This window comes from Barbatula barbatula (genome assembly GCF_947034865.1).
Source record: "Barbatula barbatula genome assembly, chromosome: 20".
Classification (NCBI taxonomy): Eukaryota; Metazoa; Chordata; class Actinopteri; order Cypriniformes; family Nemacheilidae; genus Barbatula; species Barbatula barbatula.
In genome coordinates, this window is record NC_136783.1 from 669,431 (window position 1) to 688,940 (window position 19,510).

General features: G+C 41.5%; 1 protein-coding gene across 2 annotated transcripts in view; it reads right to left on the reverse strand.

Annotated features, from left to right (window-relative positions):
* The window catches only part of cdk4 (cyclin dependent kinase 4), a 56,019-nt gene that overhangs the window by 24,468 nt on the left and 12,041 nt on the right, over nt 1-19,510 (reverse strand). For both annotated transcript variants that reach the window (XM_079482611.1, XM_079482612.1), the window contains exons 3-5: nt 6,621-6,756; nt 6,373-6,540; nt 6,092-6,201 (exon numbers count right to left, since the gene is read on the reverse strand). In XM_079482611.1, the coding sequence (XP_079338737.1) occupies nt 6,092-6,201; nt 6,373-6,540; nt 6,621-6,756 (414 nt within the window). The remainder of the gene's footprint in view (nt 1-6,091; nt 6,202-6,372; nt 6,541-6,620; nt 6,757-19,510) is intronic.

Here is a 19,510-nt window from a genome sequence, read left to right on the forward strand (position 1 = left end):
AGTAAGGAGTCCATTACAATAATCCACCCTGCTGGTGATGAAAGCATGCACTAGTTTCTCTAAGTCTTGACTGGAAACAAAGCATCTAATTCTTGCAATATTTTTCAGATGATAGTATGCTGATTTAGTTATTGCTTTGACATGACTACTGAAGCTAAGGTCTGACTCTAGAGACACACCGAGATTCCTGAATTGATTTTTTGTTGTTTGACCTTTAGAGTGAAGGTACGCGTTCACCTTGAGAACTTCATCTTTATTTCCAAACGCAATGACTTCAGTTTTGTCTTTGTTTAACTGAAGAAAGTTTTGGCACATCCAACTATTTATTTCATCAATGCATTTGAGCAGGGAGTCAATGGGGCTGTAATCGTTAGGCGATAGGGCTAAGTATATCTGTGTGTCGTCTGCATAGCTGTGGTAAGCAATTTGGTTATTTCTCATTATTTGGCTCATTGGGAGCATGTACAGGTTGAATAGGAAAGGCGCAAGAATTGAGCCTTGGGGGACTCCGCATGTCATGGATGTCCACTCAGACTTATGGTCACCTATACTCACATAATAACCTCTTGCTTCTAGGTATGACCTGAACCATTTTAGGACTATCCCAGAAAGCCCCACCCAGTTTTCCAGCCTGTCTATAAGTATGTTGTGATCGACCGTGTCAAAAGGTCGAGTAGGACCAGCACGGATAATTTGCCTGAATCAGTACGTAAGCGAATGTCGTTTACTATCTTAATGAGCGCTGTCTCTGTGCTGTGATGCGGGCGGAACCCAGATTGAAAATTGTCAAAGTATCCATTTGAGCTTAAGAATTTGTTCAGCTGGTTGAAGACAACTTTTTCAATGATCTTACCTATTAAGGGAAGATTTGAGATCGGTCTATAGTTGTTTAATATGGTCTTATCCAGATTGCTCTTTTTCAGGAGGGGTTTGACAACAGCAGTTTTCAGGGAGTTTGGGAAACTTCCAGAGAGAAGCGATGCATTTACCACATCTAGGAGATCTGCTTCTAAACAGTTTAACACACTTTTGAAAAAAGATGTGGGAAGTGCGTCAAGGGCGCAGGTTGATGTTTTTAGGTGTTGAACGGTTTCTTCCAAATTTTTGCCATCAATTTCTTCAAAATCAGACATTGTAACTACTTTCTCAGGTTGTGGTGTGATCTGCCCGACCCCAGCGCTACTCAAGGATGTGCTGATCACCTTTCTAATATTATTGATTTTATCAGAGAAGAAAGATGCAAACTCACTGCACTTGCCGTCTGAGAGCATTTCACTGGGAATCTGGCTTGGGGAAAGAGCGAAAAGAGTCCGGTGTTGTTTAAGTTGCTGTTTATAATATTTGAGAAGAAAGTCTGCCTAGCTTTGCCTAGTTCCATATAGAAAGCATGGATGGTGTCTTTGTAGATGTTATAATGGACTACAAGTTTTGTCTTCCGCCACAAGCGCTCTGCTTTTCTGCATTGTCTTTTCATATTTTGCACCGCTGTTGAGTTTCTCCAAGGTGCTTTTTGTCTACCACTCTTCCTGACTTTCACAGGGGCAATATCATCAATTACACTTTTAACCTTCGAGTTAAAAGAATCAAGGAGAGAATCAACAGAGTCAGCAGATATGCTTGGTGTTAAAGATATGGCCTTCATAAATAGTACACTAGTGTTCTCATTTAAGCATCTCTTCTTGACAGACACAGATCTAACTTCAATGGCAGGAGAGATCAATATATCAAAGAAAATACAGAAATGATCAGATAGTGCTACATCCTTAATAACAATAGATGAAATGTTTAGACCCTTACTGATAAGTAAATCTAGAGTGTGTCCACGATTGTGTGTGGGTCCATGTACATGCTGAGTCAGGTCAAATGTTTTTAAAACAGTTTTGATTTCTTTTGCCATATTGTTTTCTGCATTATCTATGTGCATGTTAAAATCTCCGGCAATAGGGAAACAGTCAAACTCTGAGGAAATTGTTGATAACAGTTCTATAAAGTCCTCAGCAAAGGATGAAGAGTATTTTGGAGGCCTGTAAATAGTGATTAGTAAAATGTGAGGAGCACCTTTTAACACAATACCCAGATATTCAAAAGACGTGTAATTTCCAAATGATATTTGCTTACATTGATAGACATCTTTAAAAAGAGCAGCTACTCCCCCACCTCTCCTAACTGACCTGCAGACACTCATAAAAGTAAAGTTAGGAGGAGATGCTTCATTGAGGACTGTTGCACTGCAGCTGTCTTCTAGCCAGGTTTCATTTAGAAACATAAAATCCAAGTTGTATGTGGTTATTAAGTCGTTGACTAGAAGTGATTTGTTTTTAAGTGAGCAGATGTTTAAAAGTGCTAACTTAACAGTCTTGCTTTTTGCCCCCATAGCAATCTTGGTTTGACGTGCAATGGGCACCAGATTAGTCTGGTTTGATCTACGACTATTGAAGGCCTTAGACTTTCTGTCGTGTGATAGCACAGCAATAGAAAAAGATACAGGCACACTGGATTCCCGCTTGTTCTGTAAACATTTGATAAAGTTACTGTTATCATAGCGGGGACCCGACACATCACTTAGAGCTGCTATTAGTTGTTTTTGGTTGACCTCGAGGAGATGGAGGAGGGTATGGGCCCTGGCGTTGTGGTAGAGGCCGAAGAGCTCTCACAGGAGGAGGGCGAGGGCGAGCTGGGTCCGCAGGCTTTGGTGGCCGTGGGGCTTGTCGTTTTTTGGTCGATATTTGGGGGCTTCCAGCAAACACCAGTTTTTCCATTTTCTCTGAGAAGCACAGAAGTGGAGATGCTGGGCAGAGAGATAACGTGTCTGGTGAGAGGGGCTGTATCTCTGGTGTTATCAGAGGCTGTAATACGCTGTCCTGGTTTCCCTGGCTGTTTTCCAGGAAGTCGTCCTTGGGTGCTGAATCTTGGAGCAGTTCTAATATGTCACAGTCTGTCTGTGTGGAGCTCGGTGGGCAGGGCTCAGCTGAGATGGTGTACATGAACTGAGTGGTGTTATCATTGTGTGACGTGTCAGACGCATGTCCAACCAGGTGCTGAGGTGAAGACATGTGGTCATTCACACTGTGTTCGGGTGTGTGTGTGCCATTCTGGTTGAGTGGATTGGCAGAAGGATGACTGAGGGAGAAGAAGATATTGTCCTTAAGCACTCTTGAACCCAGTTTGTTTAGCTGGTGGCCATTTTGTTGAAACAGTTGCCTCTGACTCCAGAAAATATTGAAGTTGTCAATGAAGTTCACTCCTTTTATATTGCAGGTTTTTTGCAGCCATGTATTAAGCCCAAGCAAACGTGAAAACCTGTTTGTTCCTCTTGCTGGGAGTGGTCCACTGATGAATGTTTGCACATTCAGTGTTTCAATGAGTTCATTGAAGTCCTTCTTAAGAAGTTCTGACTGTTCTTTATGAATATAATTTTTCCCCACATGAATGATGAGTCGATTTACAGTCTTATGTTTCATCAGAATGTTCTGAAGTTCCCTGTTTACATCAGAAGTTGTTGCTTGTTGACGGCAGCACGTAGTTGTATCCCTGCTACTAATGTTTCTGATTATGGAGTCACCCACTATCAGAGTCCTGGGCTCAGCTGCGCTTTGAGCTGAGTGCCGCTGTCTGTTCGACCTTGAGCGCCTGTTAAAATCAGAGTTAGCTGCTGGCTGATTTAGTCTGTGTTCAGACACATTCATCAAATTTGGGGATTCCTCATTGAATAGTACTTCAAATCTGTTCTCAAGATGTATGGGCGGTGTTCGGAGACCAGTGTTTGCAATCCTTGTAGCCGTATTTGGGGTAGAGGATGCTGCTGCGGTAATATGTGATACTCGTGACAGTCTGATGTCTCGAGTGCCTTTAGGTCTCGCTCCCTGTTTATGCCATCTATTTGTAAGTCGATCGGCTTGTTTCTCTACACTCAGAAAGGCCGGTCGAGGAGTACTAGATTCATGGGACTCACCGGCTGTGTGCTGAGGGCGTCCATGACGGAGCTCTGATTTGTGTTCCGTCTGGATTGGTGGTCCCACAAGTAACTTTGTTTCAAGAACTGCAATCCTTTGTAAAAGTTTGTGGCAGTTTATGCAGCAAGTAGATTCCAGAGAAGGCATTTTCTCTTATCCTTATGAGTGTAGACAGTTGTGTTTTCTCTTCCCCGGAATGTAAGCTTTCAGTTGGAGGCTGGTCAAATAAGATTATTCTGATTTTTGTAGTAATACGTTTGAGCACTGTGCCGAAGTTAAAATTAGGTGATAAAAGGAGATAAAATATAAAAGTATAAAAGCGACAGAGTAAGCGCGGAGAAGTAAGCAGGAGCGTCCGACTGCGACTTGACTCCTCCTCAGAAGTCTCAGAAAAAAACTTAATTATGTTTAATTATGGGCCGCTCATTACATACTGTCAGCAGTTACATTTTTCTTGCAAATTTTTGCAAAATATTGTGCTTTGTTGGAGGTCTGTCCTCTTGTAACCAAACCACTTTCATACTATTGAAGTAGCTTCCTTTTTAGGCACTAAATCTTCCTCGGAGACTGACATCATGCTGTTGTTCCTCTCAGACAGGTGTTGTTGTGTGCGCTAGGAACGTAAATGCGTCTTACATCATCGCGTTGCTATATCACTGATATCGTGAGATTTGCGATATGACACTTTTTAATCTTGTAAAAATCTATACTGGTGTTATCGTTGACAGTATGATATGACACACCCCTAGTAGCCTATATGAGACCAGTTCTATTGCACTTGTAGTTTTTGTTGTCCTTATGTTGTTCCTATTGCTTCTATTGTTCACCTCATTTGTAAGTCGCTTTGAATAAAAGCGTCAGCTAAATGACTAAATGTAAATGTTTATGTTGCACCATTTTTAAGTGACGTTCTCATTATACGCAATAAGGTCGCATTTCTTTGGTATGCAGTAAATATCAAAATGAGGGATTAGCATATTTCATTAAAATCATATACGAATTTGAATATTTATTTATTTAAATTAAGTTCATTTTTATTCTCAATTTCACATCACGCTAATTATGTTTATAATAAAATAATAACAACGCACTAATATTATATCCTGTATGTGTGTGGAGTGAAAGCATACAAAACGAAACGTACAAAACACAAAGTAGGCCTATATTGACAGTTTGTGGTATAAAATGATCTAATAAAAGTCAGTGGCATATCTTAAACTGCGGTGGCCCTTCCGCAGCAGTGGAGGCGGGGCCCCTTTGTAATTTATGCATTTAAAAATGTCGTACCATGCCATGCGCACTGGCTTTCAATGCTGAGAATGGCAGGTTCAGAAAGTCTGTTTTTTTTTACACATTTTTTTTAATTTGTAATTTTGTGGGTATGTGAGTAATTCTATGGATATGGCATTTTCAGTCAAAACTTGGACATGATGACACAATTTGGGATTTCTGTCAATTATACAGTCCAGAACTTTCAGAATCTGATAAATAGGCCCAACAAAAATATATACTTTAGGAATAGTAATAAAAAATGCTCTAATTCATGCAATTGCTTGTGCTTTTTTAATACATGAAGCCATACAGTACAAACAGTACAGTTATTATTCATTTTTATTTAGGGTTTATTCCTTTTAGTTTGAATGATATATCTCTTTTAAAGCAGCCTATCACCAAGAGAGCGTAATATTTATTAAAACAAATATGCAGATTTTATTTAAAAATCAAATATTATATTCAGCTGTTATACTAAAAATAATATATTTTATGATTTATTACTGGTTCACTTGTTATTTTACATCTAATTAAATAGACCACTGATGCCAGTTGGCAATGACACCTAAAATAAGTTCATGATCACCTTCCGGACCTTGCATGCAATTTTTTAAAGGCCAGATTCATACATGCTGGTCACGTGAAGCAAATCCCATCCTTCAATGCGAAGAGTGACCAGGGTGAGCGTTAGCCCATTATTATTTAAAGAGACCGGTCACTGTGAACAGAGGTTTTTTTGCGTGTTGTTTTCCACAAGCATTTTATGCAAAGTATGTTAAAGACATTTCATGAAGACCCTAAAGATTCATACCAAATCGAAAAAAACGGGCATCCAATGTCACTTATAAAATGTGTCTTCTACTCACTTGCGTCGAAACATCTCAGCAAAGATGCATCCAGTGCTCCAGATGTCTACAGGTGTGGCATAAGAGGCCTGAAGCAAAACTTCAGGTGAGCGGTACCACAACGTCACAACCTGAAGAGAAAAACTTAAATGAGTCAATCTTAAGATGTGCTCCGTGTGTACCGTGATGGATGAGAAATGACAAAGGCATCCACCTGCGATAAAGTTATTTTGATATAAAAATGACATTACAAATACTGCTGGAGAATGTATTTGTTTATAATCCATTTGTTGTGTTTTTACCACTGGGGTGAGCGCCATGTGACAGCTGTAGATTCGTGCCAAACCAAAGTCTGCCAGTTTCACCTGCCCTCTGCTGGTCACCAGGATGTTCTCTGGCTTCAGGTCTCGATGAAGAACTCGATGCGAGTGTAGAAACGCTAAACCACACAACAGCTGCTGCATCAAGTCCTGCGTGACACAACATCAGGAGACCATAACTCACACTGAAACACGTCTGCTGCGTTCAGATGGATGTTCACTGATCTTACTCTGATCTGGCTGATGGGCAGTCCAGGCGCAGGAGCTTTCTCCAGATACGTCCTGAGGTCCTGATCCACATGTTCAAACACCAGAGTCACTTTAGTCTCTTGCTCTGTTCTCAGTGTGGCACACACGTCCATCAATCTGCACACATTCATGAAGACAGAATCAATGATCACACCCATAACTGCTTTCCAGACACTTCTGTATGTGATAACAAGGGCTGTTAAATATGATCATTTTTATCATGCATTGCGTTGATGATCTGAACGATTCTGCCTCCAGGCATAAACAAATCAATAAAATGTCGTATGTTGCAGTTTTTTGTATTTTGATTTTATTATGTCTTGTTACTGAAAATGCTGCTTGACCAGCAGGATCAGCACAGGCGTTTCTCTTTCTCTGAGGTGAGATGAATGTAAATGAAGTGCATTTTCGTATGTTTCTGAACTTGGACCGCTGTTGAAAACTGTTCAAGATGCCTCGACATGTACAGTAAAAGACACCACATTGCGTCCCCACCTCACGTTATCAAAGAAGCACACATGCCTCGGGAGCTTAATAGTAATGCGGTGCAACAGTCAAAGTATGAGGGAGACTCACATGTGCAGTAATACTGTAAATCGAGGATGCAACACATCGTGATATCATATTGAATTGAATCATTGACATGATAATGGTAATCGAATTCAAACCTCTACTGACAAAAGGCAAAGAATGTGATGTGGCTTTGTTCAGTCAAATGCTAATCACATGACAATCAGCAGCTAATCACATGACAATCATTTTGAGCTACAGGAAACATGGATTTTGGTCGAATTTGAGATTTTCATCAAATATAAATACATCTCGCGATCCCAATGCTCAGTCGTAATTAAACATCTAAAATGCTCTTCATTTGTCTATGCTTTCTGAGGGATGCATCTTCATAAGTCTTTCCTTATATAAATTGGATGCTTGTCCATCAGAAGAAAAGTGTTTGCACGTCTGATGTTTCAATTTTAAAACAAAAAATGCAGGATTGAGAAAATAAAGTGCAGGACTGATGTTAAGAGAGATATTAAGAGAGATAATGTGCAGAGTGCAAGTTATAAGAGCTCAAAAAGTTTTTTGTCCTTTTCATAAAAAAGAAAGATCAAAGTGCAGATACAAACAATACAAAAGTAATCCGCGCGGATCCTGACGACATATTAATGTATTATGAAGTCAATTGATTGGTCTCTAAAATAATGATTAAATATCATAACTACAGCTTCTGCGACTGAAACTTCAGACGAATATCAATCGCATCAAAGTGCCTTCACGTCACTCACTTAGATGGAGAGTGCCGTTCCATCACACGGGTGACCTGAATAATAAATATCAACGCCATTTTCTCTTTGACAGACACTTTGCGTACGTCCCTTTCTTCAATGCTTTTCACAGGCGCAAACATGACGTTGAGAACACGTGAATTCTGGTTCGCCCAAGGACCAAAGAAGATGCTGTTAGCTGTTATCTTGATTCTGATTGGCCAAACGAAACCAGGTGCTGGACAAACAACGTTTCAGGTGATTGAGAGTAGACGTCAAAACATTTTATCGCTTTTGGCCACTCGAGTAAAAAAACGCTTTGACATTCTTTAAAATCCCCATTGTGTTGGATTTGTAAGTGTCCTGATATTGTATTGGAGTCCCCAACAACAGGTTTAAATAAATCCAATATTCTCAAAATATGTATTTAACATCACCTCATTTCTCAAGGATCTCTAAACCTCTCCCTTTCACAAGCCCACTGTGCTCCGATTGGTCGGCCACCCCAGTCTGTTGTGATTGGTCTTTCTGCATAGATGCACATCTACATTTCAGCTCTCGGAGGCTCATCAGTAACCTTTTGTGTTGTACAGATAATGACACTTATGTAAGCGAACGGACCCACAGCTAAACAGTAAACACAGCACAGTAAACAACGTTGCATTAGCCACAATGCTAATATGTGTGACTCATGAAACCTTACAGCAGGGTTCCTCAATTAGTTTTCACCACGGGCCAAATTCTACTAACAATAGCAAGACAAGGGCCACCAACTATAATTTGATAACTGCAATGCCGCCTATTGAGGAACTCTGCCTTACAGCATATAAACAAAATCTATCCACATCCTTTATCATGAATCCAAACGATATACATTCTACATCAGGGGTATTCAATCAAAGTTCCAAGAGGTTAGGGTCTTTATATTTTTTTTCCAAACGGAGGTCCGAACAATATATCTTTTTTGAAAATAATTAAATATTTAATCAATTTAGCCCAGTTGGATATAACTGCTATTATTATTTATTTTACTGTTGTTTATTTGTTTAAAACAAAATCACAATATAAATGTATTTAGTTTTTTTATTAGTTCTATTTTCTCAGTTTCAAACAGTAACAATATATTACAATAAACATAACTTTGTATTGCTCAAAAACATTGTTGCAGAATCAAAAAAATCTTGATCATGTTTCCCATCCATATCAAGACTTTCTGTTCATCTCCACACTGGATCTCTTCTCTTCGCTTTCCCTGCTGTTCTTGGATTTATCTTGAGAAACAAATTTGCTCCAAAAGTCATTCAAATTAGACGCCTTGTGTTGCTCTCTGAGTAAATCAGACTTTGACATTTCCAAAATCTCCAGCTGCAAAGATGCTTCATCTAAAGATGGAATCAGGCTTTTCGCCTCAACAGTCCACTGTCCATCTGCCGGAACTGAGAATGGATGTCTTAGGAAGAGAAGGAGTTCACTCGACAAGTTAAAGCTCCCAAATCGCTCCTTGAAATTATCTGCCAGTCTTGTGACGAAGTCGCGCATTAGCGGGTCCTCTCGCATATGGTATTTCTCACAATGCTGTTGCAAATGTGGAAAGTGTAGCTTTCTTCCTTGAAGATCCCGTTCAAAAAGAGTCAGTTTTAAACGGAAAGCTTCAACAGCTCCGTGCATCTCTGCAATAGTGTGGTTCTTGCCTTGCAATTGCAAATTAAGCTGATTTAGATGAGACATGATATCGCACAAAAAACTCACGTATCCCATCTTTTTGCTGTCGTTCAAAAACCTCAAAAAATTATCTGCTTTCTGACTTTGGATGCTACTTAAAAATGTACATAGTTCTTTTTGTAATTCACAAACTCTCTCCAGCACACGACCCTTGCTTAGCCACCGGATATCGTTGTGCAGCAAAAGATCGTGCCGTTCTGCAGACATTTCCTCCAGTAAAGCTCGGAAAAGACGATGTTGCAGACTCGAGCTCTCACGAATAAAGTTTACCAGTCTCGTCACAGTATCCATCGTCTCTTTCATTTTTCCAGACAATTTGGCGCACAACAAACCGATTTATGAATTATGCAGTGAAATGCCACGAGTGTCGGGCTGACAGCAGCTAGTTTGCTTATCAGGCCTTTGTGATGTCCAACCATTGAGGGAGCCCCGTCAGTAATGACAGACACAACTTTGCTCAAATCTAATTCATTATTTTTAAAGAACTCCGTTAGTTCGTTAAAAAGCATTTCACCGGTTGTGCGTCCATGCATCGGCAGCGAACAAAGCAGCTCTTCACGAAATCCTTCCCATCAAAAAAATCGGACAAACACCGACAGCTGTTCAATGTCGGTTCGGTCGCAAGACGAGTCTATTGCGAGTGATAGGGCTTCTGCTCTCTTTACATCGGATAACCGATTAGACAGGCACTCACCCGCCAATGCCTCCACTCTTCTTGTTGCTGTGCAATCAGATAATGGAACCTGCTGTAAAAGCTCCGTTACCATTTTCTTTGTTTTCGGGTCGTGATTAAGCAGTTCATCCACCATGTCAATTGCACAGGTTAATTAATTCGGCGTCAGTGAACGGCTTTTTGGCCTTTGCCAGGTTCCAAGCCACACGTAAAGATGCTGCGGTTACATTCTCCTGCGCTGATGTGGTTTTGTGAATAACAGCAACTGACTTTTTGTAAGCTGCTATCAATTGTGTTACCTTCTGTTTGCGGCTTTCAGAATGTTCTGGATAACTGCAGTTGAAATTGCCGTGCAATGCCCCGAAATGCCGTTTCATGTTATCAGCCTTGCAGACCGCCACGGTCTGTGTGCATAATAAACACGTTGGCTTTGCATTGTGGTGGTCAGGCAAAATAAAACAAAACTGTTCAGTCCATTCGCTTTTGAATCTTCTGTTTTCTGTGTCTACCTTTCTCTTTTTTACACCTGCCATGATTTCGCTTTCACCGCTGTCAATTAAGCTGCGCCGTTTGCATTTTCGCGCCAGCAATGTGATTGGCTGATAGAGTACAGCGAGAGGTGTGTGAGATCAGAGTGCTTCGTGTGCTTTCGTGCGGTGATGTCATGCCAACCCAAATCAAACTGAACACACATTTATTGCTTTAAGCGGGCCAAAAAAAATTCATTTGCGGGCCGGATCTGGCCCGCGGGCCGCCTATTGAGGAACTCTGCCTTACAGCATATAAACAAAATCTATCCACATCCTTTATCATGAATCCAAACGATATACATTCTACATCAGGGGTATTCAATCAAAGTTCCAAGAGGTTAGGGTCTTTATATTTTTTTTCCAAACGGAGGTCCGAACAATATATCTTTTTTGAAAATAATTAAATATTTAATCAATTTAGCCCAGTTGGATATACTGTTTTAAAGATATAATCTTTTATCAGGCCCTTTATTTAATATTTTGAAATATATATATATATATATATATATATATATATATGTATATCTGTGGCTTTAAGGGAATGCCCTCTTTATTAGATGTCTGATAATTCATATTTGTAAATAAATAAAAAAACTACTGACAACATGCAAACAGCAAATGTAATGTAACAATTAAAATCATAAAGAGAAAACAGAGTTACTAACAACATTAGCCTTTCAATGCCATTGTCACCTTTTCACTTTCATCCCAGAACTACTTCTATCTTTAAATAATTTCCCAATTAAAATGTTGTTCATTGCAAAATGTGAACCTGCTTGTGAGAACACAGCAAATGGCCTTCAGTAAATCATCCTACAGAATATTCTGTGAAAATATAACAATATATTAAATATTCACAGGATAATACCAAAATCTTTTGAAATGAATGTCACGGTATAGGTGGAATGAACGGTTTTAAATGAAGCGCGTTTGGTGCTAAATAAAGATATTCGAGGATATAGCAGGAAAAGATCAAGTGCATAATGTTCATGATAGCGCGTGTGATGTGATTCTCTGTTGTGAAGACCCGCGGCTCAATTTAAACAACCAAAATAGTCAAAAGTATGAAATGGTTTAAATTGTCTCGTGGTCTGGATGGAATGAAGCAGAGGTCCGGATCCGAACCACGGTCCGCCTGTTGAGGATGACAGCTCTACATGAAACGGCAGACTTATACACTTATGGAAGCGAACTGGTCCCACAGCTAAACAGTAAACAACGTTAATGAGTTAGCTGACGTAACTGACTGATGAAACATCACAGTTTGTCAGTGTGAATCTTTCAACATCTTTTATTAACCTATTCTTTATCCAAGTAACAACGACAGACACTATACAATAATCAACATATTTTAGACAATAGAGATCCGGAGGTTCAATTCAATTTTATTTATATAGCGCTTTTCACAATGTGCATTGTTACAAAGCAGCTTTACAGGAGAAAATAAGAAAAACTGAAAAACACAAAAAAGGTAAAACACAGCACAGTACATGGTGTTTATAGAACAAGCTAAATTATTCTCTAGTGTCAGCAGTCTCCCGGTGGTTTATTTAGCATATTTTGCATTAAGTGAATGCAAAAGTAAAGATGTGTCTTTAATCTAGATTTAAATTGGGCGAGTGTGTCTGATCCTCGAATAATATCATGAAGGCTATTCCAGAGTTTAGGTGCTACGTATGAGAAAGCTCGACCCCCCCTTTGGTGGATTTAGTTATTCTAGGTATTATCAAAAGTCTGGAGTTTTGAGATCTTAGAGAGCGTGATGGGTTGTAGTGTGATAGAAGCTCCCCAGCCGGGAGACATAGTCCCACCAGCGTGTCCTAGGTCTTCCCCGGGGTCTCCTCCCGGTTGGACGGGCCCGGAGCACCTTCCTGGGAAGGCGTCCAGTAGGCATCCGTAACAGATGCCCAAGCCACCTCAGCTGACCCCTCTCGATGTGGAGGAGCAGCGGCTCTACTCCGAGCTCCTCCCGGGTGACCGAGCTTCTCACCCTATCTCTAAGGGATCGCCCAGCCACCCTGCGGAGGAAGCTCATTTCAGCCGCCTGTATCCGGGATCTTGTCCTTTCGGTCATGACCCAAAGCTCATGACCATAGGTGAGAGTAGGAACGTAGATTGACTGGTAAATTGAGAGCTTCGCCTTGCGGCTCAGCTCTTTCTTCACCACGACGGACCGGTACATAGACTGCATTACTGCAGAAGCTGCACCGATCGTTCTGTCAATCTCCCGTTCCATCCTTCCCTCACTCGTGAACAAGACCCCGAGATACTTAAACTCCTCCACTTGAGGAAGGAACTCTCCACCAACCTGGAGAACCAAAAAAAATTCTTAAAATGACATTCCCAACTTAAATTGTTGACTGTCTGGTCAATTAAATAGACTTACATTTTACATGCTTTCCAAAATTGGAATATGATTTGCAAGAGCTTGCAGGGCCTGAATTAAATTCAAGTTTTTTCCGCGTTTCAGTCCAACGCAGTTATCATTTTCATGTCATGTTTAAAAAGCAAATGCTTTTCCGCCCATTGGCATACTGGTCTGAAAACAAGGTGTGTTTAGGCGAATTGTTGGCGAGTTGCTATTTTGAGGCAACTGACATAGACTGCACCACTGACCAACTGAAACCTGTTCTAAAGTCAACAGCGCAATCTATTTTAGTTATTTAAAGAGCGCGTTACTAATATGTGCAGCGCATGTACATTCTGCTTATTACACACAGAGGGACCCGCAGCACACAAACATGCCAAATATTTAAAATAAATGGATTACAATGTAAAAAATGATTGTGTAAATAGGATAAAAATCTGACTTGTCCTGTAGATGGTCTGCTCGCACATATTATTTTCGCACACAAGCGTTTCCTCTCTGGAGAAGCGTTCAGTTGTTCTCGCAAATTCCACCGAGTACAAGGCGAATCCACGATGGCACAAGTGCAACTGTCTCTTAAAGGGAATGAGAGATGATACTCTGATTGGTTTACTGGATATCATGCCCAAAACACACCCATGACTCATTAAGGGAATAGGGATATTGAAGACTTCAAGATCATGTGCCAGGTCATGTGCCAGGGGCACTGACCATTTCTTCCATCTCTAAACGAGCAAAAATGGATTCGGACACACCCTAAGCACGCTTGGGCCGTTGTTAAAATAGGGCCCAATGAGATGATCCATTGCGCTTCATCAATTTTAGTCTGTCACAAGCACACAACATAAAGAGAAAAACAGCATTTAATGTATGAATTAGATATATATATATATATATATATATATATATATATATATATATATACTCAATGAATGAATACTCTATATCACTTTGGTAAATCCGGTATAGTTTTCTTGTACCTGATATTTCTGGTTTAAATCGAATAAAAATACTTTTTGTAGCTTTAATTCTGTATTTAATTTAGAATTTAGCATGAAATACTGTGTGTTGGAGAACTTTCAATTCAATATCTGTATATTTCCTACCTGTTAGACGAGATAGCTCTCAATTATACTGTACTTCAATATTGAAGGGCTATAAGTAATGTTCAAATACAGAAAAAGAATCAATTTAATGGATTATTAGTTGCAGTAATAATATCAGAATGTCGGCTTTCATTCATAAAATGATGCTGTTAAAGAAATCTGTTGACAGCACTAATTTTAATATTTATCTTCCAAACAGCCTTTCTCACAACATTTGCACTAGACAAGCCCGTCAGGTGTTGCATCAGGCTCAAAAATGAATGTCATGCTCCAATATCACTTTCAGTGAGGTAGCTCGTTGAGATCACAAGACCTCTGTTTGCGCAGAGCCCTGGGGCACGTTCTTCTTACGTCGCTTACTTTTCCTGCATAGGATACTGAGAAAAATTTATGGAGGACTGTCCATTTTAATAACATTTCTTAATTGGCAACTCAGTAGCATTTGCAGGAGTCCACATCATCTGAAAGGCTTTTACATCTGCCGAGACTGCACAGAAACGTGGTCTAACTACCCTTGCTGGATTCACCACGGAAAGCTTGTAATAATGGTTTGTAATTTTCCTGTTGGGTTGACTTTTTTCCGGAAATCCTTATTTGGTGTCTTTCATCTATGCGTCATTTCGTCACATTTGTGAACAGAATGAAGTGGATCTGGCTGGCGGCTGCGTGTGGATGCTGAGGTTGACAGGGGTAGTAGAATTGTACATAAGACATTTTTTCTTGGAAACTTTTAGTATTATTTATGGCGCCATTTAGTACTTTTACTATTACACACCAAGCAGCACTGCACTGACATCTGGGGATTCATCAGTTGTGAAAACCAAGAAATACGAAACTGATGACAGTTAACAATGAAAAGGGGTATGTGATTGGACTCAAGAATTAATATTGGCAGACATGGATTTATTTCTTCAGAACAGAACAGGTAAGACATTTTAATATTTCTATTAATAACACAAAATCTGTAGCGCACAGACTGATACACAGTTTCATCAGTTGTTCTTTCTCTCTTTGTTATGTGCATTATGATAAATGTAATTTAAGCCCTATTAGCACGCGATAAGTATTATCTGGGGCGCTCGTGTGATTTCGAAATATATCCACACATCTGTATTTCATGTGGCGCACACGCACAGGATAAGCAAGGCCTGTGATTTTACTCAAATTACGGACTTATTTTCCGGACATGATGACAAGGCTTTGCGTATAGTTTATCTATATATAGTTGTGTGGTGTAGAATGATATATGACCGTACCTGTCAGCAGTTGTTTTCAGGGATCTTCTGTCCAGTTTGCGTTACGAGAGTTTCCATGAGAAATAACAAAAATGCAGTTTTGCGCTAATTGGGTCTGTTTATATTCTTATTTGTTTCGTTTTTATATAATCTGCATTGTTATCTGTTATGTTTATTATGTGCTACTGATGTACAGTGACAATTCTCACCGGTTCACTGTCACAGGCCACACGTGACATACGACTCCAGGCCTCGACATTAAAGCTTGGCCCCTTGTCCTGGACAAGTGAATGTTTTGGCAAAACAGAGATAATTTTATTTGTCCGACCGAACAAGTAACTTGAAAAAAGATTGCAACAGTGTGACATATGTAGAATATGTGCATTAGACAGCTCTGCATGTTTGTGTGAATTGTGTTTGTTGTGGTCAATAATCACCCAATCAGTCCATGTAACTAGATGCGGACGTGGAATCCTGTTATTTAAATGTCATCTGGCTGTTCTGTATGTCTGAGTGAATTATAAGCACAGTTTAACATACTACATTTACATTTAGTCATTTAGCAGACGCTTTTATCCAAAGCGACTTACAGATGAGGAAACATTGGAAGCAATTATAACAACATAGGCAACAAAATACATAAGTGCATCAAACTAGTCCATTAAAGCCTAGCACAGTATAAAAAGCTAAGAATAGTGAGGTTAGTAAGGTTTTTTTTTTTTAAAGAAGGAAAGGGAAGAGAGTTAGGAAAAATCAATCAGCGACGTGTTGACGGAAGAGATGCGTTTTTAGGCGTTTTTTAAAGATGGCAACCGAGTCTGCTGATCTTGTAGCAGCTGGTAGATCGTTCCACCAATGTGGAACAGATCCAGAGAAGGTACGGGAGAGTGACTTTTTTCCTTTTTGGGATGGTACCACTAGTCGTTGTTCCTTTGCAGACCGCAGTGATCTGGCAGGAACATAGATCTGCATTAGCGAGTGGAGATACGATGGTGCAGATCCGGGGTGTTGGTCTTGTAGGCCAGGAGCAAAGCTTTGAACTCTATGCGGGCGGCAACAGGGAGCCAGTGTAACCTGATGAAGAGCGGAGTTACATGCGCTCTCTTCGGTTCATTGAAGACCACTCTTGCCGCCGCATTCTGGATCATCTGGAGAGGTTTGATTGTGCAAGCAGGAAGTCCAGCCAGAAGCGCATTGCAATATTCCAGTTTGGACAAGACAAGAGCCTGGACTAGGACTTGCGTAGAGTGCTCCGATAGGAAAGGTCTAATTTTCCTAATGTTGTAGAGGATGAATCTACAGGACCGGGTGGTGCTGGCAACATGACTTGTGAGGTTAAGCCGATCATCAATTACCACCCCCAGGTTTCTGGCTGTGCTGGACGGTGTAATCGTTGATGAGCCTAGTTGAATGGTAAGGTTGTGGTGAATCTTTGGGTTGGCCGGGATCACAAGCAGTTCCGTTTTTGCAAGGTTTAGCTGCAGGTGATGATCCTTCATCCAAAGCGAGATGTCACTCAGGCATGCCGCGATGCGAGCAGCGACCGTTGGATCGTCCGGTTGAAATGACAAGTAGAGTTGTGTGTCATCCGCATAGCAGTGATAGGAGAAGCCATGCTTCTGAATGACCGAGCCGAGGGATGTCATGTAAATGGAGAAGAGTAGCGGTCCAAGCACTGAGCCCTGTGGCACCCCCGTGTTGAGCTGTTGGGACGCGGAGACCTCATCTCTCCAGGATACTCTGAATGACCTACCCGAGAGGTAAGACTCAAACCATTGCAACGCCATTCCAGAGACACCCATAGCACTGAGAGAAGCCAGGAGGATGTGATGATTGACAGTGTCAAAGGCAGCAGACAGATCCAGTAGGATGAGCACAGATGACATGGATGCTGCTTTTGCCAGTCTCAGGGCTTCGATGACTGAGAGCAGTGCAGTCTCTTGGAATGACCGGTCTTGAACCCAGACTGATTGCTGTCCAGGAGGTTGTTTTGCATGAGAAAGGAGGAGAGCTGATTGAACACAACTCGCTCCAGGGCTTTGGCGATGAAGGGAAGAAGGGAGACAGGCCTGTAGTTTTCTAGAAGTGCAGGGTCCAGGGTGGGTTTCTTTAGAAGCGGTGTGATGCGGGCCTCTTTGAACGCTGTGGGAAATGTCCCAGTGGTGAGCGAGGAGTTGATGATGTGGGTCAGAGCAGGCACAACCGTTGGAGAGATGGCCTGGAGGAGATGGGTGGGGATGGGATCCAGTGGGCAGGTGGTAGGGTGGTTGGAGCCAATGACCTTTGAGACATCAGCTTCAGACAGAGTTGAAAAGGCAGGGAGCACACACGTGTCAGGGATGTGGGCAGGTTCGACAGATGGTGGCGTAGAGAACTGGCTGCTGATGGCAGTATTTTTCTTCACGAAGAACGATGCAAAATCAGCAGCTGTTAACTCAGATGAAGGTGCAGGAGCAGGCGGACAGAGGACAGCAGAGAAGGTTTTGAAGAGCGTTCGAGAGTCCGGAGATTTGCAGATCCTCGAGTGGTAGTAATCTGTTTTTGCAGAGGTGAAATCTACAGAGAAAGAAGAAAGAAGAGATTGGTAGAGAGAGAGGTCTGCAGGGCCTTTTGACTTGCGCCATTTTCTCTCAGCTGACCGGAGGCTGGCGCGATGCTCACGCAGGACATCCGATAACCAGGGAGCCGACGGGGATGGACGGGCTGGTCCAGATGCAAGGGGGCATAGGTTGTCCAAGCAGGATGAAAGTGTGGAACACAGAGTGTCTGTGGCATTGTCTGTATTCAAAAGAGAGAGCTCATCAGAGGGGGGGAGTGCAGAGAAGATAGCAGAGGAAAAACAGGAGGGAGGGAGAGACCGCAGGTTGCGCCGGAAGGTGACCATCGGTAAGACATCTGCGATATCCGGAGCAGTGAGGTCGAGGTCAAGGGTGACGAAGAAGTGATCAGACGTGTGCAGCGGGGTGACCTGAGAGTGATGAGTGGAGCAGTACCTTGTGAAGATCAGATCTAGATGGTTTCCAGACTTGTGGGTTGCTGATGTGGAAACCTGCTCGAGGAGAAATGATGCGGTCAGGTTGACGAAGTCAGCCGCCTGTGGCTTTCCAATGTGGATGTTGAAGTCACCTAATACCACCAGGGGAGTACCATCCTCAGGGAAGGATGAAAGAAGCACATCCAGCTCCTCCAAGAAATGTCCAAGCTGACCTGGGGGACGATATATAACTACAAAATGACTTTTAACAGGGTGGGTGATAGTAACAGCATGAAACTCGAAGGAGCTGTTGTCACACATGGGTGTTAGCTGATTGAATTTCCAGTCTTTGGGGATGAGTAGACCGGTGCCTCCACCCCTTCCTGTGATGCGAGGGCTGTGGGAGAAAGTGTGGTTATGGGAGAGGGCAGCGGGAGTGGCAGAGTCCTCTGGTTTGATCCACGTTTCTTTAAGTGCTACAATGGAAAGACCAGAATGTTTAACAAAAGCTGTAACGAAATCAGCTTTGTTCACAGCAGATTGGCAGTTCCACAATCCTATTGGGAAAGTAGAAGGGGCAGTTGCTAGCAGTGATACATTGTGAAGATTATTAGCATTGCGTCGCCTTCGGCATGCGGCAGATGATTTACGTGTTGTGATAACAGAAAGGATTTTAAAACACATATTTAAGAGAAGCAGAAAGAAAATAGGAAGAAACATTTACGATAACAATAAAGGAATAAGTGTTAGTGCAAACAGTAAGACAAAAAGTGCAGGTGTTGATACAAAACAGAAAAATAATAATACAAAAGAAGTGCAATACTCAAGTGCCCTGTCGGTGTCCCGGGCTCGGCGGAGTCGCGCGCAGGTAGAGTCGACGTCTTTACTCTCTTCGGTCTTCACGCGATGAGGGCTGCACGCGACCGCTGCCGCGGTGGGTAGACACTTTTTAAATACGCGTCTAATTACTTAAATTCAACAGGCCCCGCCCTCAGATG